Raw genomic sequence first — 26,962 nt, 5'->3', positions numbered from 1 at the left:
CACTCTCACCACCACCACCCCATCCTCTCGTCCTCTCTCTCACCCGTTCAACTCCCACTCCATTCCACCCCATCCTCTCGTCCTCTCTCTCACCCGTTCAACTCCCACTCCATTCCACCCCATCATCTCGTCCTCTCTCTCACCCGTTCAACTCCCACTCCATTCCACCCCATCATCTCGTCCTCTCTCTCACCCGTTCAACTCCCACTCCATTCCACCCCATCATCTCGTCCTCTCTCTCACCCGTTCAACTCCCACTCCATTCCACCCCATCATCTCGTCCTCTCTCTCACCCGTTCAACTCCCACTCCATTCCACCCCATCTGCTCATCCTCTCTCACCCCTTCAACTCTCCCTCCATTTTACCCCATTCTTCTGTCTTGCCTTTCCATTCAACACACCCACCAATGCTCCTGAGCTTCACCATGGAGAGAAGGGAGGGGGCTAAGAGAAAGTATAGCGGGAGGGTAGGTTTCTTTTGTTTTTCACAGTTCTCGGAGAGAGGGAGGGTGAGAGAAGAGGAGGGAGAGTGGGGTGAGAGAGGGGGGTGTGAGCCATGGTTTAAAAGGAGCATGGAATTCCCCCTCTGAGTTAGCGCTCACCTGGCCCCTCCCACATGTCTTTCTAGAGTATAAAGCCTTTCACAGGTATATCCAGCGGCAGGTGTATCTATGAAACTAGAGCGAGAGAAATAAAAGGAGAGAGACAAGGTAGAGAAGGAGATAAACCGTGGAGTATATTGACGAACTCTTGGAGTGAATCACAAACACTGGACTCTAAAACAAACAGTGGATTATTATTGATCTAACACATTCTCATCGCTGCCTGTCGGTTGCGTCAGAATCAGGTACGTGCGGAAGTGGGGGTGCTCTTTGGGGAGTGATGGGGTGGTTGCTTGTGTCTGAGGTCACATGAACCTTTGCAGCATGTTTTGAAGAAACCTCCAATTGATTGATCCAATTTATGTTGACATATCTGTAAAATATTGGGGAAAGTCAGTTTATATTAATCCACAGCAGAGGAAAGAAAACAAAGACTGGTGTGTATTCACACACAGCCAAAGATGTTGCATTCATGACCCACTTCAAACAGTGAATACAATAAGGCATGGGTGAAAAGTTTTACTGTCACATCAATTTCCAAATGTTTAATGTTGATCATCCTTCTACATGCATCAAATGGCTCACTCAATTGTCTCCTGGTTACAGCAACTATACTACAAACCATCTTAATATAATTATTATATTTGTTAATTAATCTATATCCACAAACAGCATCCTGACTGTACATAAATGAGTTTGTCTCCTGGTTGCAGAGAGCCCATGTCGTCTGCCAGTGAGCTGTGTAGGATCCTGACCAACGACAACTTGACCATGTACCAGACTGGAAGCTCCGAGCCCCTGCAGCCTCAGCCGCTGCAGCCCAGCCTCACCACCGTGTCTCTGCCCGCCACAGGAGACCTGCTGCAGCTCTCAGACCTCTCCACATGCAGCTCGAGCATACTGGGTGAGAACACAGTCTTATTTATACTTATTTTGTATTTTATTAAATGTTTTATTATACAACAAAAACATAAGTCTCAATATACTGAAAAATTATGCATTGCACCAGATTTAGCTAACTACAAATGTTCATCTGCAGTCACCTGGGCGCTATAGGTATCTTATACCAATGCCTCTTTATAATCACCTAGCAGGTGAAAACATTATGATATCTATAGAGGGGAAAAAATACACCTAAACTGATTGACAGAAAAGGAGGATGTGTAATTTTCTCTGCTTTGTTATCAGCATGTGGGACAATTTAGTCCTTGATATGTACTTTTGTGTTGATCACCTGGGAAACCACAGTGTGGATGTGTGTAATCGATTCTGTGGGGATCTTTATTCAGTCAGGAGTTTTAGCGGTTCTTTAGTTTTGGTCACCTTGTTGGCTGGTGAAGTCTGTGGATATTTCCCATTGTCTCACCCTGGAAGAGACATGTCTGTTGACTGAGCCTGGCAGACACTCAGTCAAAGACCATAGTAAAACATATGTCCTTTAGCCAAACTCCCAGACAGACATGGGATTGGCTGAACCTTGCAATGACCTAATTTAGAAGGCTGTTAAATCATTAACTGGGACAATGTTTTGTCTTAAATTGAGGAATGTTTTTCATCTTTCAGATGCCTCAAGCTTTATTTTACTTGCCCTGGCCTAGCCAGTGATAAGTTGTGATTTGAACTGTTTAGGTAGTTGAGGTAGTGTTTTACGACACAGGGCAGACATAAACTAGAGACAGGCGTTCTGACTCCCTTAAACCACAAACTCAGGTTTCACAGATCAGGAGCTGGGTTCTTGTGTGGTTTGGCACTTCATTGAAAGGCTCCAGTTAGTCAGTATCTTGTGGTTAAACTGGGTGGTTAGATTGACAAGGTTTCTTATGGCTCATTGACAGATTGTTGAATCTCAAAAGAGGGATGGTGATTTTACAAGAACAGCATCATGCCTAACACACATGACACACACACACACTCACTCCACAAATCTAACACCCCTTCCTCCTCTGTATCCCCCTCTAGTTCAATGGTATGACCAGAACCCTCAGTACTGGAGCAAGCAGAACGTGTTGGAGTGGATCAGCTTCTATGTGGAGGGCAATAAGTTTGATGCCAGCACACTGAGTCTATCCTGCTGCTTCATGGACGGATCCACGCTCTGCCAACTGACCAGAGATCAGCTGTTAAACATGTTTGGAATGTCCCTCGGGGCTCAGCTCTACCAAAGCCTGATGGAACTCAAGGCCAAATACGGTAAGGATCTGACAGAAGTGAATTGAATAAACATTATTGATGATCCTCAAAACGACAGCAGAATCATGCATTTGGTAATGATTCAGTCATTTCATTTATTTTTGTGGTCCAGATCTAAATGAGACCTGTAAGCTCCTGGACAACTTCCTGCATGAGTTTCTAGACTTTCCTCTGCTCAGCACAGTAGAAGTAAATGAAGGTAAACACATCCTCTTGTCTCTTCTTCACACTTCCTATCTCAGACTGACAAACCAAAGCCTTGAGTGTCAAATGGACACATTTGCTTACGTTGTGATGTTACTGTTACAGTTGTGAAGGAGACCAGCTACAACGACTTCTCACACGTCTTCAAGAACTTCAACTTCAATAACATGAAGCCGCTCAGCGACCACGGATACGAGTCCGACAGCATGCACAGCTCCTCGTCAGGTGAGTGGTGTCCCCCTTTTCTCTTCTTCTCATTTGTCATCTCTCCACCCGTCCTCACTCCTCTCATCTCTGTTCCCCCAATTCTTCTCACATCACTGAATCAGTATGTGATTGGTCTGGCCTGTATCACTGAGCCCAAGGCCTAATTCATCGATCAAGGCAGGATGAAGGAGTGGCCATATTGAAAGTGTATTCCCTCCTCTCTCCCTGCCCCCAGGTGGAATGTTCAGCTTCCAGAACCCCAGCTCTCCAGAATCCAGGAGCAGTGAGTCCGACCCAGAGTTCTCCTACCCTCAGATAGCCAGTGAGTACAACTTTTCCTAAGTGGACTTAACAATCTTGAACTTCCGGTGGTGGTTGAGTATGATGGGTGAGCCTTTAAAGTGCATGTCTCTTTGAAAGCCAGTCTGTTATTCTAAACTTCTGAACCATTGTGTTTGACAGAAACGCACATAAAGACAGAGAGGGGAGAGATGATGAAGAGGGGCAGAGGAAGACCTCCCAAACACAGCCACGATCCCAGACACTACCAGACCTCCAAGAAGAGCAAACATGGTGAGTGGCTCCTATCATTCTAACATACACACACACACACACACACACACACACACACACACACACACACACACACACACACACACACACACACACACACACACACACACACACACACACACACACACACACACACACACACACACACACACACACACACACACACATCAATGTCAACAACTGTTTTCAATGGTGCTCTGTAGAAGCATGGTTTTATCAGTAATGTGATTAGCATACATTTTGCATCGGGTACTGAAAACAGCCACAGTCAAAACATCACAGGTGTTTTTAGGTCATAGTCTGTTAACCACGTGCACGCACGAACACACACACACACACACACACACACACACACACACACACACACACACACACACACACACACACACATGCTGTGCAAACGCGCACATACAGTATGCACATACACACGCTTGCACACACACATACAAACATAAACACACCTACTCTACCTCATCCTTGCTTGCTTTAGCACACACACACCTGTGCTGTTCACACACACCTAACTCTTCCTCTCCCCTGTCCCCCGATAGCGCCCCGTGGGACCCACCTGTGGGAGTTCATTAGGGACATCCTGATCCACCCAGAGCTGAACCAGAACCAGGGACTGATGAAGTGGGAGGACCGCAGTGAGGGCGTCTTCAAGTTCCTCAAGTCTGAGGCTGTGGCCCAGCTGTGGGGGCAGAAGAAGAAGAACAGCAGCATGACATACGAGAAGCTCAGCCGCGCCATGAGGTAGGAAACCATGGTGATATAGCAGTACCGTCATGGCAACTAACCATGGAAACCCCAATCCTAGCAACCATGCTTGGCTTTGGGGGCTAGCAAACTTAAGTCAACCAGTTGAGGATGGAGTTAGAAGATTGATAGAACAATGATAAAATGTCTGTGATAAACCATTGTCTTGTCATGAGACTAACCAGTGGCTCTCCTTCCTGCCTCCCTCTTATAGATACTACTACAAGAGAGAGATCCTGGATAGGGTGGACGGTAGACGGCTGGTCTATAAGTTTGGGAAGAACTCCACCGGCTGGAAGGTGGAAGAGACCGGGCTGCATGGCATGTGAGACACAAGAGTGGCGGGGGTGTTAACTGGACAGAGCAGTCACTTCTGTCCTATTGTACTGTAGATAGGACGACCCACTCTCTGGTCGACAGCCCTATACCTGAAATAATATAAAGACACTAACTTCTCTTCTTCCAGGGGAGGTGTTGCAGAAAAGCCAGTGTTTTTGGCTCCAGTAGGTTTTATGAACCAGTATTGATATTTTACTGTAACTAGTATGTTTGTATGTTTAACTGTGTATCTGGATTTTGGGTCAGGAATTGTTGTGGACACCGCTTTGGGCCTGCAAGATGGTACGTCTGTTTTCAGTTATATTCTCCCTGGGATAGATAACGAGAAAAAGGCATTCATGATTGCATTTATATAAACACTTTATATTGTGTGGGAATAACTCACCTTATGTGTCACTATGACAACCACCTGGGTATATGGGCATTATAGTTTTTACTGTGGCAATTTCAGCACAAGGCACATATATTGCTTGTTTATTTATATGTTTTATATTTACTGAGGGACAGTAGCACTTAACTATAATTGTTCATGTCTAATTGCAAGATGGCTGGTTGCAAAACTTGTGACTTCTAAAATGAGCCATTGTTTAGAATACAATCAAATAACATTTTAATTGTCACAAGAAGTGTAGACTTGCAGTGAAATGCTTACTTACAGGTCCATTTCCAACAATGTGGAGTTAAAGATAAAGATGATATTGTTTTAAAATATTTTAAAAACAGAAGAGCCTCATGTTGTGTTTTAACCTTGGTATTAAAGGGCTTGTGTTTAATGATAAACCTGATATGGAGACAACTGGAGGACAAAAAAGAGAGAGAGAAGAGAGAGAGAGAGGAGTAACAAAATGAAGGGATACTCATTATAAACTATTGGTGACATGAAGTGTATTTCGCTGTTTCCGCATGAATGTTGTCTATAAAGTATATGTCCTTTATAGCCATATAAATCTTCATGTACCTCACCAGGCCAGACCGACATCAAAACACTATGTATTAATAATCCGTTTAAAACAAATCAATGACTCATCTCCTGTTCTGTATAATTGTTTATTATGTTATTCAGCTGATCTTTTCTTCTAGATCACTCAATATCATGTGTATGAGAATTACATCTCAGATTGTATCGTTTCTGATATATTTACACCCATGTATGTACAGAATATTGTTTTATTTTCTATTTAAGAGTCTTTTTACGGAAATAAACTATGTTTGAAATAATGTAAATGTCTGTGTGTGTTTAGTAGAAATTGACTATGTTTTTGTGTCTGAAAACAAAAGCCATATAACATACTAATTGAGCTCAAATGTCCTTTGAATTAACTTATTGCAATCCACTCTGTGTAAAAGCATAAGCTAAATTACTAAAATGTGAATGGAAATATACACTACATGACCAAAAGTATGTGCTCGTCAAATATTTTATTCCAAAATCATTGGCATTAATATGGAGTTGTTCCCCGCTTTGCTGCTATAACAGCCTCCACTCTTCTGGGAAGACTTTCCACTACATGTTTGAACATTGCTGCAGGGACTTGCTTCCTTTCAGCCACAAGAGCATTAGTGAGGTCGAACACTGATGTTGGGCGATTAGGCCTGGCTCACAGTCAGTGTTCCAATTCATCCCAAAGGTGTTCGATGGGGTTCAGGTCAGGTCACTGTGCAGGCCAGTCAAGTTCTTCCACACCGATCTCGACAAACCATTTCTGTATGGACCTCGTTTTGTGCACTGGGGTATTGTTATGCTGAAATAGGAAAGGGCCTTCCCCAAACTGTTGCCACAAAGTTGGAAGCACAGAACCGTATAGAATGTCATTGTATGCTGTAGTGTTAAGATTTCCCTTCACTGGAACTAAGGGGCCTGAACCATGATAAACAGCCCCAGACTATTATTCCTCCTCCACCAAACTTTGCAGTTGGCACTATGCATTGGGACAGGTAGCGTTCTCCTGGCATCCGCCAAACCCAGATTTGTCCGTCGGACTGCCAGATGGTGAAGCGTGACAGAGAACGCGTTTCCACTGCTCCAGAATCCAATGACGGGGAGCTTTACACCACTCCAGTCAACGTTTGGCATTGTGCATGTTGATCTTAGGCTTGTGTGTGGCTGCTCGGCCATGGAAACCCATTTCATGAAGCTCCTGACGGGCAGTTATTGTGCCGTTCTTGCTCCTTGACATTTACACTTCACAATAACAGCACTTACAGTTGACCGGGGCAGCTCTAGCAAGGTAGAAATTTGACAAACTGACTTGTTGGAAAGGTGGCATCCTATGACGGTGCCACGTTGAAAGTCACTGAGCTCTTCAGTAAGGTCATTCTACTGCCAATGCTTGTCTATGGAGATTGCATGGCTGTGTGCTCAATTCTATACAGCTGTCAACAACGGTTGTGGCTGAAATAGCAGAATCCACTTATTTGAATGGGTGTCCACATATTTTTGTATATATAGTGTATACTCGAGGACACGCAATTTGGATCCAATTCACTCTTCACATCGGAGTGTCATGGCTGATGTTTGGGAATTTAACAAGGAAACTCAGACTCTTTCAGTCAGTGCCCTCTGTCAGGGTGTAACGAAGACGCAGGGAGTCAGGAGTTTAATAGTGACGAACAATAAAAAAACAAGCGAATCAACGCTGCCTGATGAGTAATGATACAGATAAAGGGGAAGTAATCAGGGTAGTGATGAAGTCCAGGTGTGCCTAATGATGGGTGGTTAGTAAACCGGTGTTGTCGAGCGCTGGAGAGGGAGTAGATGTGACACAGGGCCTCGCCTTAATTTCTCATCTGGAGTGTGAATCTGTCAGCAGTGTAGTCACTCTTCTCCTGCCAACCACTATCAGACAAGACAATAAATACAGACTGCATTTTCATATCCAAAGTTATTACGTAACATTGAAACATTATTTTGCACCTGTCTCTCAGTTGCATTTGTCTCTGGTTGACATAGGCGTACACTTATAGTCCTCCTAGAGTAACCATCGTTCTGGCGACAGTAATTACTGATAGACCACCATCGTCCTGGCGACAGTAATTACTGATATACCACCATCGTCCTGGCGACAGTAATTACTGATAGACCACCATCGTCCTGGCGACAGTAATTACTGATAGACCACCATTGTCCTGGCGACAGTAATTACTGATAGACCACCATTGTCCTGGCGACAGTAATTACTGATAGACCACCATTGTCCTGGCGACAGTAATTACTGATAGGTATTGTCTGTGTTTTCTTTTTTACATCAACCCTTCTGGTTTGCAACGACACAACAGTGAGCTCTTCATTATGATCCATCAGTACATTTACAGACTCAATTTAAGTGTATTTTCTGAGAGGACATAGAGGTATGTGACAGCTGGGGCAATTCTCAGACAACGGACCATAACTGCTGATTACACATGCACGCATGTACGTACACACACAGCATTCTGGATTGAATGGACACTACTCGACTGGCGAATGTGTTGGTTTAAACTCTCTTTTACGCTAAATTGAACTAAATAGAACTTGCAACTGTTGTTGTCATGTTGTAAAAAACACCACGCAACCGTGACAGGGTTTCTGTCTATGAGAGTGAGAGTGTGTCACACATGTTTAAGGGCACGCGATCCGTGTGGAGTGGATGTGGTGCGATGCATGTGGACAGTGGTGGGGCCTGTTTGAGTTGTTGTGTTGCGTTGCATTGTAATGTTTCAAAGGCCAGACACCAGACTATAGATGTGTGTTACTTTTCACAAAGGCTCCATTGTTGCCGAGCGACAGTTGCGGTTGAGTTGGGGGTCAATTGCTGCCTCGTGATTTACACCTCAGTCGGATCCTCACTCCCTCACCTGAAATATTCACACACACACACTCAAGAAAGACAAACTACACTCTGGCAGGAGATTTCTGGGCATTCCATTTGTGTTGCCTACCGTCCGGTAGATTTTCACTCCAACCCTAGTCTAGCGCACCTGAGTCTAATAATTAGCTGGTTGATAAGCTGATTTAGGTTTGTTCCTGTCCAAATCAAGGTCATGCCATCTTCAGGCCTGACTTACTGAATAATTGCATCTATTACCATCTAGAAACAATGGAACATCCAACATTAACTTCATTCATTTGTGGTCCATTGTTTCATTAAGGTCACAGTTTAAAGTGTACAGAAATCAGTGATGTGGTTTTCCCCATGTAGAAAACAATACTAAAATGCCTTTCAACTTTAACAAATAAGGATTTAAATGATCTCACTAATTCCCTCATCGCTAATGTCAAGGATAATTGAATTCATCAACAGCAGCTTGTGTACTTAAACAGTCCAGGCACACACAAGCACACATTCCCACACCTTAGTGTGGTGACAAAGGGTATCTGCACCTCCCTGCTAGATAAACATACCTGTCCAACAGGTGTATTTGGCTGCCTTTCAAAATGTGACTCCAGCACGTAGCTTACTGGAACTCTTCAGTCTGCTGCCAGGAAAATCATGGAGAGAGGGTGGGGGCACAGCTTTCATATATATGTATGTGTGTGTGTGTGTGTGTGTGTGTGTGTGTGTGTGTGTGTGTGTGTGTGTGTGTGTGTGTGTGTGTGTGTGTGTGTGTGTGTGTGTGTGTGTGTGTGTGTGTGTGTGTGAGAGAGAGAGAAAAACTTGCAACTGATTTCCATAATGATTTTCCATGTTGCTACAACCCTTATTATAACGGCAAAATGAAACAGTTGTTCACCAAAAAATATTGTTCACATACTAGTGTTATTTAACACTGTAAATTAAAGGAATGAGTGGTTTTGGGAGGATTTTTCCTTCGCTCGGCAACAATGGAGCCTTTGTGAAAAGTAACACACATCTATAGTCTGGTGTCTGGCCTTTGAAACATTACAATGCAACGCAACACAACAACTCAAACAGGCCCCACCACTGTCCACATGCATCGCACCACATCCACTCCACACGGATCGCGTGCCCTTAAACATGTGTGACACACTCTCACTCTCATAGACAGAAACCCTGTCACGGTTGCGTGGTGTTTTTTACAACATGACAACAACAGTTGAGAGAGAGAGAGATGTATTGTTGTTCTGATTAATATAATTGTTGCAGTTGTTGTTAATGGTAATCCCATGTCCACTACTACTATTATTATTGCTCTTGGTCCCACCATTTGTTTATATATAAATATATATATAGTTTTTTATATGTATACTTTGACAATGTAAGTAATAATGAACTTTGAATTGAATTGAATTAAGAGAGAGAGACAGATAGAGACAGAGACAGAGACACAGAGAGAGAGCGAGAGAGAGAGAGAGAGAGAGCGAGAGAGAGAGAGAGAGAGAGAGAGAGAGAGAGAGAGAGAGAGAGAGAGAGAGAGAGAGAGAGAGAGAGAGAGAGAGAGAGAGAGAGAGAGAGAGAGAGAGATTATTGGTTGGTGGTCAGTCAACTATGGCCTTTTAAAAGTCACTCATTAAACAAATGTCAGTAACTTTCATTTTCTCCAAAAGACTCACACACAAACACATACAGTACACACACACACGGGCCACTGATTAACCAGTTCAAGATAAGTTCAAGATAACATTCTTCCAGTGAAGTGAGAAGATGTGTGAAAATGAAGTTAGTTTTTTGTTTGCTTTTTGTTTCACACAGTAACATATTTCTGCCTGCAACATAACATGAATAAACATTGTTGTATTGATTAATTTGCATAATACACTGTTCAAGTAAAGATCTGACCCATACTGTATGAACTTGAATGCGTGCCGACCCAGAGTAGAGTCTGTGTCTTATTACCTCATCAAAACACATGCCACCTCAGACATGGATCTAGTTCCAATGGCCCAGTCGGTTGGCGTTTTGACCAATGATTGATGTATACACTTGATGACTCATAGGGGGTGATGTGCTGAGACCATCTTGCCTCCATCTTGGCACTCCCCCACCAGTGTTAAAAAATTCCTCCCAAACCACTAATTCCTTTAATTTACAGTGTTAAATAACACTAGTATGTGAACAATATTTTTGGGTGAACAACTGTTTCATTTTGCCATTATAATACGGTTTGTAGCAACATGGAAAATCGTTATGGAAATCTGTTGTAGCTCAAGTCCACTACAAAATCCACAATGCGATGCTCTCTCTATGGGCAGGCTGGCTGGCTAGCTAGTTAGGTAACTACTTAACAAACGGAGCTGCACAAAATAATACCAAAGACAATATCAGCATGTAACATACCTAGTTAGCTGTAAAATTGCCTAACAAACTGCACAATTAATTTAGTCTCACCATGTTCAACCTGCAGATAGAAGTGCCTCACAGAGTGGAGTCTAACGTTCACAACGGCAGATATACTTTTGAAGAGATGGGAAACGTTGCCCATGCTACGGCAATGGGCTGCACGGTGCAATCTGGGTGATTCTTGGACAAGGAGCGTTCTCCATAAAAACACAACATTAGCACGAATTTAGTCAACAAGAAGTACAACATTACAAATATTTTCCAAGATGTGAGATAATTAACTTGCTGTCTGGTAGCATCGTATAGCTTTGGAATCGTGACATTATGTACTTTTGAGGAAACCTTTCTCGACTGACTTTGAGAAGGGATTGCATGATGATTAGCTTAGCAACCGCATGACGCAACATGACAACGTGAACACGATTGGTAGACAGTCTGCTGCGTATCAGAGCAGCAATAACTCACCAGCATTACCATCAGAAATACGACTTTCCCGAATTGCAGCCTTTGTTCCCCAGGACAATTGAACTCATCCCAGAGGCTGCTCCAAGACTCCGCTGGCAGAGAATAGGTATTCGGAGCGGATTTCTAGTCTGACTCAGGAGGCGTGTGCATCATCCACCACTTCCAAGTATATTACTTGCTAATGTTCAGTCCCTGGACAATAAAGTAGACGAGCTCAGGGTGAGGATCTCCTTCCAGAAAGACATCAGGGACTGTAACATACTCTGTTTCACAGCAACATGGCTCTCTCTGGATATACTGTGCCCGTCCATACAGCCAGCTGGGTTCTCACTACATTGCACAGACAGGAATAAAGAACTCTCCGGGAAGAAGAAAGGCGGCGGTGTATGTTTCATGATTAACTACTCATTGTGTGATTGTGATAACCTACAGGAAGTCCTTTTGTTCACCTGACCTAGAATACCTTACAATCAAATGCCGACCGTATTACCTCCCAAGAGAATTCTCTTCGGTTATAGTCACAGACATGTATATTCCCCATCAAGCCGATACCACAACGGCCCTCAAGAACTACATTGGACTTTTTGAAAACTGGAAACCACATATCCTGAGGCCGCATTTATTGTAGCTGGGGATTTTAACAAAGCAAATTTGAGAAAAACGCTACCGAGGTTCTATCAACACATTGCACTTCAGAAACTCTTGCCCATTGTTACTCTCCCTTCCGGGATGTCTACAAAGCCCTCCCCCACCCTCTCTTTGGCAAATCAGATCATGACTCCATTCTGCTCCTCCCGTCCTATAGGCAGAAACTCAAACAGGAAGTATCCGTGCTAAGGTCTATTCACCGCTGGTCTGATCAATCGGAATCCATGCTTCAAGATTCGTTTGATCACGTGGACTGGGATATGTTCCGGGTTGCCTCTGAGAATAACATTGGCGTATACACGGACATGGTGACTGAGTTCATCAGGAAGTACACAAAACCAATAACATGTAAAACGAACTCAGAAATCCCTAATAGTTGGATTCTTAATAAAATCTCCTAGACAAACTCCAGTACAAGTAAGCTACTCAGTAAACATAGTCTCTGTGACTTGTAAATCGTTTCTACCTCAGCTAGCATCAAGCAAACATAGTCTCTCACTCTTTGTAAATCAAGTTCTTCTCTCACTCAGATCGACAAAAAAAAAACACAAAACCTTTCCTAACGTGATAATACCTTGACAAATGTGTTAAATAGCATGTTATTACATATTCTTTCGATATTAGAAAGTTTGGAAGTTCTGTTACATACCTGTAATACTGAAAAGAATGGACACATGTTTACGTCTGCAAAATTCTGTCGCTTTCTTTAGTCTGAAGAATGATGCGTGCGCTTCACCAGAACTTGCTGTTTCTCCTATTACCACAGTGCAACAGCACCATCTATTGGCCTGATGGACTACTAATGCTAAAGCACGTACAATATACAATTTAGATTCATTAAGACAAATAGATAAACAAATTGGTTGAAAAAAATGGAATAAAAGGGTGTCTGTTTTTAGTGACTTTGTTTTCAACCCATTACACATGCATCAATATCCAATTAAGCTATAGTCAGTCTTTGTCTGTCTGTCTGTCTGTCTGTCTGTCTGTCTGTCTGTCTGTCTGTCTGTCTGTCTGTCTCTCTGTCTGTCTGTCTGTCTGTCTGTCTGTCTGTCTGTCTGTCTGTCTGTCTGTCTGTCTGTCTGTCTGTCTGTCTGTCTGTCTGTCTGTCTGTCTGTCTGTCTGTTTTGTTAATGTTCCCGCATGAGAAGGGCACCATTGAAAAGATCATCATGAACTTTATGTTACATCAGCCAATATAGTAAGTTCAAATTAGCCTATTTTTTGGTATGTGTATACTTCACAAACATCCTTTCCTGCTCACTGAAAGGCAGATGTAGGCTACACTTGATTACAGATCTCTCTCTCTCTCTCTCTCTCTCTCTCTCTCTCTCTCTCTCTCTCTCTCTCTCTCTCTCTCTCTCTCTCTCTCTCTCTCTCTCTCTCTCTCTCTCTCTCTCTCTCTCTCTCTCTCTCTCTCTCTCTCTCTCTCTCTCTCTCTCTCTCTCTCTCTCATTCACACACACACACACACACACCCACAGGACCATTCACACAGTTCAGTCACTCAGCCCTACCCAGTGGACATGATGCTTTCAAGGTCCTGCACAACCGCCTCCTACGACACCCTGATGAAAAGCAATAAGCCTGGCCCCGTGACTGTAAATCAAAATACCTGTCTAACACTGCTGTACCATACTGTTCTGAAACAATATGACTCTAGAACAGTTATACACTATTTTAAATGGAATGCTCAGCAGTGATTATTGATCTCTTTCTCTCTATATCTATATATCTCTCTCTCATCCTCACAGCTGACTCACAGATGGTATGTAGGCTGGTTGATGGCACCTACAGGCCTGTTTGAGGGGACAACTGGACAGAACATATCAGAATGCTTGGACCTCAGCTGAGACCCTCCTCTGCTTCCCCGTCCTTCAAGGTAAGCTTTTCTTTACACTTCCTTTTAGGCATGTTGCTCTCAAGGTTTGTCTCTCCATTTCTCTCATGTCCTGTGGTATTACCTATAGATGACTGCTTGACACTTTCAATTTTTTTGCCTGTGTATGGATTTCTACATCAGTCTATTTGCATGTTACCTGTGTGTTTAAATACTGTGTCCCTCTCGCAGAATTTGTATGATACCTCAACTGCCCAATGCTCTCTTTCTCTCTTTCTCTCCAGGATTAGGGATTAGGGGACATTGCTTTGCTGTTGGCACCCCCTTATTCAAAATTTAGCTCACTATTGTTCAACTGCTCTTTGATTAATTCGGTTTAATTCAATGTTTACATTTGCTTCAAGTGTGTTTTTTACTGAAAGTTGACAGATGGCACTTGTATGGAGACTACTGTAGCTCTGTTGGCCTAACTTTTATAAATAACTTGAACACCTTTTGGAAACAGAAGATGCTCTGTAGGAATGATGGTCCATCCAAATCATCTTGGCTCCTGGCCTTGAGACAATGATTTATCAGTGACCCAAGCCCTGATCAGATAATCCCTACCATTGTATCGCTAAGTCGTCGTAGTGCTGCTGCAAATGTACATTGTCCAAGTGGTGTTGGCAGTCATAATGTAAGTAACCTAATTTATGTCCATCTGACTCCCCTGAAAGCCTCTTTCAATCCTACAGCTACCTCTGATATGCCTCCCAGTAAAGCAATAAAAACAATCAAAACCCTCAGATAAGTGCTATAAATAGCCCACATTAACATATGTAGCCTAAGAAACAAGGTTCATAAAATCTATAACTTGCTAGTAACAGATAACATTCATATACTGTCTATCTCTAAACGTCACATTGATAATACCTTTGATGATACAGTGGTAGCAATACATGGTTTCAACATCTTCAGAAGAGAATGCCAATGGTGGAGGTGTTGCCGTGTATGTTCAGTCATATTCCTGTAAAGCTGCCATAAAAAAGACAGACTACGGTTTGCAACTGCACATGGGGACAAAGATTGTACTTTTTGGAGAAATGTCCTCTGGTCTGATGACACAAAAATAAAACTTTGGCCATAATGACCATCATTATGTTTGGAGGAAAGGGGGGGAAGCTTGCAAGCCAAAGAACACCATCCCAACTGTGACGCACGGGGGTGGTTCATAGCGTAAAACCCCAATTTACTAGTCTGGCTAACACCTATTCTCGAAGTCCTCTTAATTTCAGAGCCTGGAATGACTGTTTTGATGTTGTCGGCATGATGTGTTGATAATGAAGGGGCTGTGCTTTTACTGGTTGGTTCTCCTCAGTGTACTCAAACACCCACAGGCACTGCCATACACAGTCCCCGAGCGCTACCCCCTCCCATTACAACCCTCCAGGAAAAATAAAGATTTGAGAGATCCAATCAATGAGTCCGCACAATTTCTGAGCTAATTGCAATAGCAAACGGCCTCCTGTCCAGACCAGTGAGTCACTCTTCCTCGCTATGTGGTCACGTAGGTCATGTTAGCCAGGCTACGAACCTACAGGCACAACCAACAAACAGATGACTGGGTGCACTTACACATAGAATGTAAGGACAACATAAACATACATTCTCAAAGCCTGAGGAGGGCAGATTGAGGATCACTGACCAGTTCTCCTTTGTCAAATTTAATATAGTAAAAACAAAACTGATCCTCTATCTGTCCCAAAACGCTTTTTAAAAATCATTAAAGAAGGGTGTGTGATCAATGGTGAGTGTGTGTGTGCGTTTCTGTGTATATGTGTGTGAGTGTGTGTGTGAGTTTCTGTGTATATGTGTGTGAGTGTGTGTGTGAGTTTCTGGACCGAGGAAATGTATGAATCACATTAATGAAATGCACTAGAAAATTAATATAGTTAGTTGACACCATTTCAATATATTATATCACTGCAGTTTTATTTTTTATTTCACCTTTATTTAACCAGGTAGGCCAGTTGAGAACAAGTTCTCATTTACAACTGCGAACTGGCCAAGATAAAGCAAAGCAGTGCGACAAAAACAACAACACAGAGTTACACATAAACAAACGTACAGTCAATAACACAATAGAAAAATCTATGTACAGTGTGTGCAAATGTAGAAGAGTAGGGAGGTAAGGCAATTATTAGGCCATAGAGGTGTAATAATGACAATTTAGCATTAACACTGGAGTGGTAGATGTGCAGATGATGATGTGCAAGTAGAGATACTGGGGTGCAAAAGAGCAAGAGGGCAAGTAAAAATATGGGTATGAGGTAGGTAGGTGTGCTATTTACAGATTGTCTGTGTACAGGTACAGTGATCGGTAAGCTGCTCTGACAGCTGATGCTTAAAGTTAGAGAGGGAGATATAAGACTCCAGCTTCAGTGATTTTTGCAATTCGTTCCAGTCATTGGCAGCAGAGAACTGGAAGGAAAGGCGGCCAGAGGAAGTGTTGGCTTTGGGGATGACCAGTGAAATATACCTGCTGGAGCGCGTGCTACGGGTGGGTGTTGCTATGGTGACCAGTGAGCTGAGATAAGGCAGGGCTTTACCTAGCAAAAACTTATAGATGACCTGGAGCCAGTGGGTTTTGGCGACGAATATGTAGTGAGGGCCAGCCAATGAGAGCATACAGGTCGCAGTGGTGGGTAGTATATGGGGCTTTGGTGACAAAACGGATGGCACTGTGATAGACTACATCCAGTTTGCTGAGTAGAGTGTTGGAGGCTATTTTGTAAATGACATCACCGAAGTCGAGGATTGGTAGGATAGTCAATTTTACGAGGGTATGTTTGGCAGCATAAGTGAAGAAGGCTTTGTTGCAAAATAAGAAGCCGATTCTAGATTTAATTTTGGATTGGAGATGCTTAATGTGAGTCTGGAAGGAGAGTTTACGTCTAACCAGACACCTAGATATTTGTAGTTGTCCACATATTCTATGTCAGAACCGTCCAGATTAGTGATGCTAATCGGGTGGGAGGGTGCGGGCAACAATCGGTTGAAGAGCATGCACTTAGTTTTACTAGCATTTAAAAGTAGTTGGAGGCCACGGAAGGAGTGTTGTATGGCGTTGAAGCTCGTTTGGAGGCACAGTGTCCAAAGAAGGGCCAGATGTATACAGAATGGTGTCGTCTGCGTAGAGGTGGATCAGAGAATCACCAGCAGCAAGAGCGACATCATTGATATATACAGAGAAAAGAGTCTGCCCGAGAATTGAACCCTGTGGCACCCCCATAGAGACTGCAAGAGGTCCGGACAACAGGCCCTCCGATTTGACACACTGAACTCTGTCTGAGAAGTAGTTAGTGAACCAGACGAGGCAGTCATTTAAGAAGCCAAGGATAATGAGTCTGCCGATAAGAACGCGGTGATTGACAGAGTCAAAAGCCTTGGCCAGGTCAATGAAGACGGCTGCACAATATTGTCTTTTATCAGTGGTGGTTATGATATCGTTTAGGACCTTGAGCGTGGCTGAGGTGCACCCATGACCAGCTCGGACACCAAGTTGCTGCAGGGGGTGCTGAGATGTTGGGGTAGGGGTAGCCAGGTGGAAAGCATGGCCAGCCGTAGAAAAATGCTTATTGAAACTATCGTTTATCGTAGATTTATCGGTGGTGACAGTGTTTCCTATCCTCAGTGCAGTGGGCAGCTGGGAGGAGGTACTCTTATTCTCCAAGGACTTTGCAGGTTCCCAAACCTTTTGGGAATTAGTGCTACAGGATGCAAATTTCTGTTTGAAAAAGATAGCCTTAGCTTTCCAAATTGACAAAGTATATTGGTTCCTGACTTCCCTGAAAAGTTGCATATCGTGGGGGTTATTCGATGCTAATGCAAAACGCCACAGCGCACAGCTGGGGGATGAAGGGAGTCTATAACAAGCGGCAACGGTGAGAGACTTGTTTCTGGAAAGGTGGATTTTTAAAAGTATGAGCTCGAATTGTTTGAGCACAGACCTGGATAGTTTGACAAAAGTCTGCAGGCTGTCTCTGCAGTAGATTGCAACTCCGCCCCCTTTGGCAGTTCTATCTTGTCGGAAAATGTTATAGTTAGGGATGGAAATTCCAGGATTCCTAAGCTAGGATTTTAAACACAGCTAGGACATCCGGGTTGGCGGAGTGTGCTAGCGCAGTGAATAAAACAAACTTAGGGAGGAGGCTTCTAATGTTAACATGCATGAAACCATGGCTTTTACGGTTACAGAAGTCAACAAATGAGAGGACCTGGGGAATGGGAGTGGTGCTAGGGGCTGCAGGGCCTGGGTTAACCTCTACATCACCAGAGGAACAGAGGAGGAGTAGGATAAGGGTACGGGTAAAGGCTAAAAGAACTGGTCATCTAGTGCATTCAGAACAGAGAGTAAAAGGTGCAGATTTCTGGGTGCGGAAGAATAGATTCAAGACATAATGTACAGACAAGGGTATGGTAGGATGTGAGTACAGTGGAGGTAAACCTAGGCATTGAGTGACGATGAGAGAGGTTTTGTCTCTAGAGGCACCATTTAAGCCAGGTGAGATCACCGCATGTGTGAGGGGTGGAACAAAAGGGCTAGCTAAGGCATATTGAGCAGGGCTGGAGGCTCTACAGTGAAATAAGACAATAATCACTAACCAAAACAGCAGTAGACAAGGGATATTGACATTAGGGAGAGGCATGTGTAGCCAAGTGATCATAGGGTCCAGTGAGTAGCTAGGCGAGCTGGAGACACGGAGATTCAGACAGCTAGCAGGCCGGGGCTAGCAGGCTTGCAGATGGGCCTCTGGGGGACATCGCAACGGAAGAGCCTGTAGAAACCCCCTCGGACGGTTACGTCGGCAGACCAGTCTTGATGAATCGACGGGGCTCCATGTCGGCAGTAAAGCGGTCCAGGCCAATTGGCAAAAGAGGTAATGTAGCCCAGGAAATTGCTGATGGATCTCTGCGGCTAGCCGGGAGATGGGCCTAGCCCGAGGCTATCTCCAGGCTAACTGGTGCTTGCTTTAGGACAGAGACATTAGCCAGGAGTAGCCACTCGGATAGTAGCTAGCTAGCTGCGATGGTCCGGTGTAAAGTTTCAGAGCTTGTGGTAGGAATCCGGAGATGTGGTAGAGAAAAAGCAGTCTGATATGCTCTGGGTTGATATCGCGCCGTGCAGACTGGCAGGAGTTGACCGGGCTGAGGCTGGCTGATGTCCGAGTTAACGGTGATGACCGCCAGCAGTGGCTAACTGACTACTAGCTAATAGCTAGTTAGCTGGCTAGCTACTGATGGGGGTTCTGGTTCTAACGTATAAAAAATTGCAGATCCGTACCACATTGGGTGAGGCGCGTTGCAGGAGAGTATGTTCAGTCTGTAGATGGAAATTGAGATTAAAAATATAAAAAATATATACGAAATATATACGAAGAAAACGATATAAACACGGGATGGGACAAGACAAAACAGATGTCCGACTGCTACGCCATCTTGGAAGAAAAAAGTGATCGTTTTATTGTTGTTTTAAGGCTTATGCTCCTATTGTAGACATACAGCCTAGTAGCCAAGATAACTTGTAGAATGTGCAACTCAATGCATTCAAACCTGACCTTTTGTTTCCAGAGCATCTCCACAAACAATAGTGGGCAGACAAGGCCACACAAAAAACAAGAGATAATTAAACAAGTGGATAATTGAACTACCCAAAAAGGTCACTAGAAGTCATACTGAGAGATAAAAAAAAGTATATAGTATAAGTCATATTTTAGATGTATCTCTATTAGAAGATGTGTTAAATGTAGTGTTAGAACAAGGAAAATTTACTCTCAAGAAGTGAACAATACAACTGTAAAATTGCAAAAACAGATACAACAATATGCAACGCTATATACATTGCACCAGGTTATGTCTAGAAAACAACTAGATGTATGTAAAGGGTACCTGCAATACACTAAGGGTAGGTTTATCTGACAAAGATTAAACCCAGTCCTAGACTAAAAAGCACTTTCAATTAATAACCTCCATTGATCTTGCTTTTTAGTCTAGGACAAGGCTCAATCTGTGTCCATTAGCAGCAACAGAAATATTACACTGAGTAGGTGTAGGTAGGGGCAGAGCCATAGTGAATCAAACTATTCTCTAACTTGGCACTAAAATTACTTATGACATTTTCATTCATCATTTAGTTTTATTGTGGGCATGGAACATTTGGGCCAGCATAGCAACCACCAAAATGATACACCCTTAAACCCAGTCACTACTTTCAGCGGTGTATCATTTGGATACCCTGTCGGAGCAGCAAGAACATTTTGGTACTGTAGTTCCAAATAGGTAAAACAAATATGTCTCGGGTTTCACGACCAGGGGCAAATAAGCAAGATTTGCTACATTGAAATTAGGACTGTGTTTAACTTTGTTTTACTCTGAACCACAAACCAACTGGAAAACGGGCTTTATGCTCACGTTACCCTTTGAAACAGCTAAGTCCAAATATTAATCACATGAAGCCTATTATTTGGCAGGGAATACTATTTGTAGATCAGTGATTCTACACCTCACTTTGCTCAAGGTGATCCTCTCCAAAAAATATGTTAATTAGGGGCAGTTAAAGGGGAGAATCAGTGAAACCAAACATGGCGGTACGCAGCTTCAGAAAGTATTCACAGCCCTTGACATCTTCCACATTGTGTTGTGTTTATTGCTGAATTTAAGAGATGGTGTGTCACTGGCCTACACACAATAAGTGTGGTTTTAGAAATTTTTACAAATGATTGAAAAAAGAAAAGCTGAAATTTCTTGAGCCAATAATTATTCAACTCCTTTGTTATGGCAAGCTTAAATAAGTTCAGTAGTAAATATTTGCTTAACAAGTCACATAATAAGTTGCATGAACTCACTCTGTGACCAATAATAATAATAAACATGCATCCTGTTTGCAATAAGGCACTAAATTAAGACTGCAAAAAAACATGGCAAGGAAATTAACTTCATTTCCTGAATACAAAGCGTTATGTTTGGATCAAATCCAATACAACACATCACTCTTCATATTTTCCAGCATGGTGGTGGCTGCTTCATGTTATGGAAAGGGAGGTTTTTAGGATGAAAAGAAAGGGACAAGAGCTAAACACAGGCAAAATCCTATAGGAAAACCTGGTTCAGTCTGCTGTCCAACAGACACTGGGAGGCAAATTCACCTTTCAGCAGGAAAAAATATGTTAGAGTCACATTTTACAGCAATTACAGCTGAGTCTTTTATATTTCTCTCGAAGAGCTTTGGATTGTACAATATTTGCACATTATGGTTGTTGATCATTGCGAGACAGCCATTTTCTAGTCTTGCCATAGATTTTCCAGCCGATTTAAGTCAAAACTGTAACTTGTGTTTTCACAAGGCTAAATATACACTGGAGTTGCTTACCAAGACAATATTAATTGTTCCTGAGTGGCCTAGTTACAGTTTTGACTTAAATCGGCTGGAAAATCTATGGCAAGACTAGAAAATGGCTGTCTCGCAATGATCAACAACCATAATGTGCAAATATTGTACAATCCAAAGCTCTTTGAGAGAAATATGAAAGACTCAGCTGTAATTGCTGTAAAATGTGACTCTAACATATTTACTCAGGTGTGTGAATACTTATGTAAATAAGATATTTCTATACTTTAACTTTATTGGGTATTGTGTGTAGATGAATGAGAAAAACATATTTAATCCATTCTGAAGTCAGGCTGTAACAACAAAATGTGGAATAAGTTAATAAGGGGTATGAATACTATCTGAAGGCACTGTATATTATAACAAATTTGGGGGGTAGCCTTGTCTGGGACTCAAACCCAGCTCCAGCCCCTGTCAATCTAACACCTTAACTGTACGCAAAAAGGTTGGACCACACACACACACAAATGCACACTCACTCTCTCTGTCTCTCTCTTTCTCTCTCTCTCTCACACACACACACACACACACACACACACACACACACTTACAAACACTCACACAGAAGTAGCCAGCGCTATCCAGCCAGCTAGCGCAAGCAGAATTTGTTCCGTTGTTGTTGAATGTTGTTCTATTGGAATTTGTTCAAATTCAGAAACCAAAAACCAAAAACTTGCCTTTTTCCATTTTCCATGTCGTCTGTTTAATCAAATAACCAATGAACTGACGATACAAATCCGAAATATTATATTTGTGGATTGTTCTCCATCCATCCCTGATTCGGAATATACTATCTTCATAGTCATGGCATGTTTGGTTCAGGTTATTGACGAGAGAAAAACGAATATCCAATATATAATATTGTTTTACCTCAGTGTTTAACTGTGATTGCTGCTGACAGACATGATAGGCTACATGATTGTCTAGATAGCTAATGACAGATAACATCAATATGGCAAGTTAACAAGCTAACTTTCAGGGGATAAACTAGATGTCTATATTTGCTTGCCATCAATAGTGATGTGACAGTAGTCTGACTGACAACTTCACCAAGACCAGGACTTGCTGATGTTAAGCTATACGGGTCTGTGTATCTCACATTCATTGGTTATTTGACTCAAAAGACGACTTGGGAAAACGAAAAATGGCTCGATTCTTGTTATTGGTTTCTGAATTTGAAAAACTAAAATCAGAAATCGACTTGTTTTTATTCAATTAATACATTTTCATTTTTTGTTTTGTTCATACCCGGAAGTACATACCCCCTCATAGAATATTCACTGGGCTTAAGGGGTGTGTTTACAGCCTAGGATGGCAGACAAAAGAATGGATTAGACTGTGTGAGTGTGACAGGAAGATTAAAATTCTCATGTTAGCTCATATGCAGAACTTATCATGAAGTTAGCGTGTGTGTGTTTGTGTGGTCCAAACCGTTTTGCGTACAGTTAAGGTGTTGGATTGAAAGTCGCTGTATCCGTGTTTGAGTCCCGGTTGAGGCTACCCCCCAAATTCACAACAATATACTTCAATGGTTGGTTTAATTAAACCTCCTCTTTAACTGCCCCTAATTTACAATTTTTTTCTACAACTTCTGAGACCGTTGGAGAGGATCAGCTTGAGCAAAGTGATGTTTAGAATCACTGATCTACAAATAGTAGTCACTCTCAAATAATAGGCTTTATGGGATTAAGATTCACCTCCCCTGGCATAGGCGATCCGCCCACCAAACACACATGCACGACCAGACATTGATTGATTGGAGACAGCTTGTTTCAATTAAATAACATTTCCTAGTGGATCATGCTGGAAATACCGTTAAAAACGAAGTGCCAAAAAAGCTACCAAAAAGCATAATTGTTGTGTATGTACAGGATACCCCTGTGCTGTACACTTTTTAATCCAAAAATGGCAGTAATGTGCTACTACCTCTACTGAAAGTTGAAAGATGTGACTTTGGTGGAGTTAGCTGGTTCAAAGTGTAACATGAGCATAAAGCCCATTTTCCAGCTGTTTCTTGGCTCAGAGTAAAACAAAGTAAAACACACCATTCCCAGTCCTAATTTCAATGCAATAAACCTGGCTCATTTAACGTTTCTAGTTTTAATGTCACGTGGACAAGTACAGTGAAATGCCGTTCCTGCAAGCTCTAAGCCCAACAATGCAGTAAACAATATCAAAGTAGTAGTAAAAATAGCATAAGGTAGAACAAAAACACAGAAGAAATAAAAATAAGAAATAAGAAGAACACAAGAAGTAAGTAAGCTATATACAGGGTCAGTTCCAATACCATATTTACATTGTGCAGGGATAGTGGAGTGATAGAGGTAGATACAGTGCCTTATGAAAGTATTTAGACCCCTTGACATTTTCAGCCTTATTTTAAAATTAATGAAATTGCTTTTTTCTCTCATCAATCTACACACAATACCCCATAATGACATAGCAAAAACAGGTTTTTATACATTTTTGCAAATGTATTAAAAAGAAAAAACAGAAATATGAAATTTACATAAGTATTCAGACTCTATACTCAGTACTTTGTTGAAGCACCTTTGGTAGCGATTACAGAATCAAGTCTTCTTGGGTATGACACTACTTGGCACACCTGTATTTGGGGAGTTTATCCCATTCTTCTCTGCAGATCCTCTCAAGCTCTGTCAGGTTGGATGGGAAGTGTCGCTGCACAGCTATTTTCAGGTCTCTCCAGAGATGTTCGATCGGCTTCAAGTCCGGGCTCTGGCTGGGCCACTCAAAAACCTTCAGAGACTTGTCCCGAAGCCGAACCTGCGCTGTCTTGGCTCTGTGCTTAGGGTTGTTGTCCTGTTGGAAGGTGAACCTTCGACCCCAGTCTGAGGTCCTGAGTGCGCTGGAGCTGGTTTTCATCAAAGATCTCTCTGTAGTTTGCTCCGTTCATCTTTGCCTCGATCCTGAATAGTCTCCCAGTTCCTGCCATTGAGAAACATCCTCACAGCATGATTCTGCCACCACCATGCTTCTACGTAGGGATGGGGCCAGGTGTTCTCCAGACGTGATGCTTGGCATTGAGGCCAAAGAGTTCAATCTTGGTTTCATTACACCAGAGAATCTTGTTTTTCATTGTCTGAGAGTCTTTAGGTGCCTTCTGGCAAACTCCAAGCGGGCTGTCATGTGCCTTTCACTGAGGAGTGGCTTCTGTCTGTCCACAAGTTGGAGAATAAATTGGAGAATAGTTTGCCTCACTATGCCTCTGCCTCTACTTACACCTACGCAGTGTAATATTTCCGTTGCTGATAATCTACTTAATGATGGATTTCCGGACACATATTGAGCCTAGTCCTAGACTAAAAAGCTAAATCAATGGAGATGATTAATTGAAAGTGCTTTTTAGTCTAATCTGTGTCAGGGAAACCTGCCCTTAGTGTAGCACAAGTACCCTTTACTTTCATCTAGTTGTTTTCTAGACATCTCCTGGTGCAATTTATATAGTGTTGCATATTGTTGTATCTGTTTTTGCCATTTTAGAGTTGTATTGCTCACTTTTAGAGTATAAGTTCCTTGTACTAACATTACATTTAAAACGTTTTCTTGTAGCGATACATTTAAAATATGACTTGTACTATCTACTTTTTTTGTCTCTGTCAGTATGACATGTCGTGGCCCTTTTGGGTACTTCAGTTATCCACAGGTGTCTGATTATCTTTTGCTCTTTGTGTGGCCTTGTGTGCCCACAATTTTTTACGGGCTTACATTTGAAAACAAAAGGTAAGGATTGAATGCATTGAGTTGCACATTCAACAAGTTATATTGGCTACTAGGCTGTATGTCTACAATAGGAGTAAATAACTGCAATATAACTACAGCTGCAGTGATATAATATAATGAAATGTGTGGTTTCAAGCAACTACAATAATTTTCTAGTGCATTTCTTTAATATAATTCATACACTACATCAGGCCAGAAATTATGCAAACAGACACGCACCAGGGTCTGGCTTTTCCTGTCTCACCATAAACGTTCACCATTGACCACACACCCTTCTTTTAATGATCTTCAAAATACATTTTGGGGCAGATAAAGGATCAGTTTTGCTTTTACTATATTGTTTTGACAAGGGAGACCTGGTCAGAGATCCTCAATCTGCCCTCGGGCTTTGAGAATGCATGCCTACATGCCTGCATGCCATACCTTTTATGTGTAAGTGCACCTGGTCATCTGTTTTGTTGGTCATGCATGTAGGTTTGTATCCTGGCTGACGCGACCCACGTTACCACACAACGAGGAAGAGCTATGACTCACTGGTCTGGACAGAAGACCGTTTGTTAGTACAATATTCGCTCAGAAATTGTGCAGACTCATTGATTGGTTCTGTCAACATTGTTGTTTGGATTTGAAAATTCAACAGTTAACATGGGAGGTGGTGCTTAGGGGCTGTGTGTGACTGTGCCTGTGGGTGTTTGAGTGAGAAAGACACCGAGGAGAACCAACCAGTAAAAGCACAGCCCCCATTCATTATCAAAGCTTCGTGCCGACAACATCAAAACAGCCTTTCCAGGCTCTGAAGCCAGGAGGACTTTGAGTTTAGGTGTTAGCCAGACTAGTAGGTTCGGGCCTTTGGCTATAGATCTCTTTCACTTTACTCCATAATCATAAAAAGCTGCAGCAAACCTCTCACATTAGACCTCTTTCGAAAAGGCCCAGTGGGACACAATTTATTTAGGTTGTAATATATTGTGTATGGTTGCAAGAGGCCTACAGGATTAACCTGCAGTTGAGGCTAATGCAAACCAGTCTCAAAGAACAAAGGTTCTGTAGCAGGCCATTCTTTAACGGAAGGTGGTAGCACATTACTGCCGTCTAGTTGACGAAAATGTGTACGAAACACTGTTATTATTTACATACATTACAATTCTTTTTTTTTTTGACTTGGCGGATTAATTATGTAACTTCAACCCAGCTCAGATTTAAGATTGGATACTTTATTGTACATACAGTAACAACACATACAGGTAACTGCCAAAATAATGGAAACACTTGAGTAAATGAGGGATACAAAGTGTATTGAAAGCAGGTGCTTCCATACAAGTGTGGTTTCTGAGTTAATTAAGCAATTAACCTGTTTGGGCTGCAGGGGCAGTATTGAGTAGCCAGATAAAAGGTGCCCATTTCAAACGGCCTCGTACTCAATTCTTGCTCGTACAATATGCATATTATTATTACTATTGGATAGAAAACACTCTCTAGTTTCTAAAACCGTTTGAATTATATCTGTGAGTAAAACAGAACTCATTTGGCACAAACTTCCTGACCAGGAAGTGGAAAATCTGAAATCGATGCTCTCTTCTAGGTCCTGCCTATAAATGGGCATGATACGTATTAGTATACATGCACGTCATACACCTTCACCTAGATGTCAAGAGGCAGTGAGAGAAGAAATGAAGTGTTTATCTTGGTCTGAGTTGGAATAAATCCTCTTGGAATGACGTGTCACCCATTTCCTGTTTTCAGGAAGGCGCAA

The 26,962-nt window shown here is 42.3% G+C and overlaps 2 protein-coding genes across 2 annotated transcripts in view; one reads left to right on the top strand and one right to left on the bottom strand.

Moving 5' to 3' along the window:
* The window catches only part of LOC120065442 (protein CBFA2T2-like), a 571,663-nt gene that overhangs the window by 322,170 nt on the left and 222,531 nt on the right, over positions 1-26,962 (bottom strand). The window lies entirely within an intron of this gene.
* Positions 608-6,089, top strand: LOC120065445 (ETS-related transcription factor Elf-3-like). The gene is made up of 9 exons (XM_039016467.1): positions 608-847; positions 1,316-1,506; positions 2,562-2,792; positions 2,905-2,991; positions 3,102-3,221; positions 3,439-3,525; positions 3,666-3,776; positions 4,328-4,529; positions 4,747-6,089. Exons 2-9 carry the CDS (start codon positions 1,323-1,325, stop codon positions 4,859-4,861), a joined length of 1,137 nt encoding a protein of 378 aa, XP_038872395.1. The 5' UTR covers positions 608-847; positions 1,316-1,322; the 3' UTR covers positions 4,862-6,089.

Source organism: Salvelinus namaycush, chromosome 20, assembly GCF_016432855.1.
Source record: "Salvelinus namaycush isolate Seneca chromosome 20, SaNama_1.0, whole genome shotgun sequence".
Lineage (NCBI taxonomy): Eukaryota > Metazoa > Chordata > Actinopteri > Salmoniformes > Salmonidae > Salvelinus > Salvelinus namaycush.
The sequence above is the reverse complement of the archived record's forward strand: the minus strand, read 5'-3'. Positions and strand labels throughout refer to the sequence as shown.

Bases quoted from the DNA above. Each gene is read 5' to 3' on its own strand.
- LOC120065445 (XM_039016467.1), top strand. From the start codon at position 1,323: ATGTCGTCTGCCAGTGAGCTGTGTAGGATCCTGACCAACGACAACTTG. The intron at 2,793-2,904 runs GTAAGGATCTGA...TTTGTGGTCCAG, and splicing joins GGAACTCAAGGCCAAATACG to ATCTAAATGAGACCTGTAAG. The intron at 4,530-4,746 runs GTAGGAAACCAT...TCCCTCTTATAG, and splicing joins AAGCTCAGCCGCGCCATGAG to ATACTACTACAAGAGAGAGA.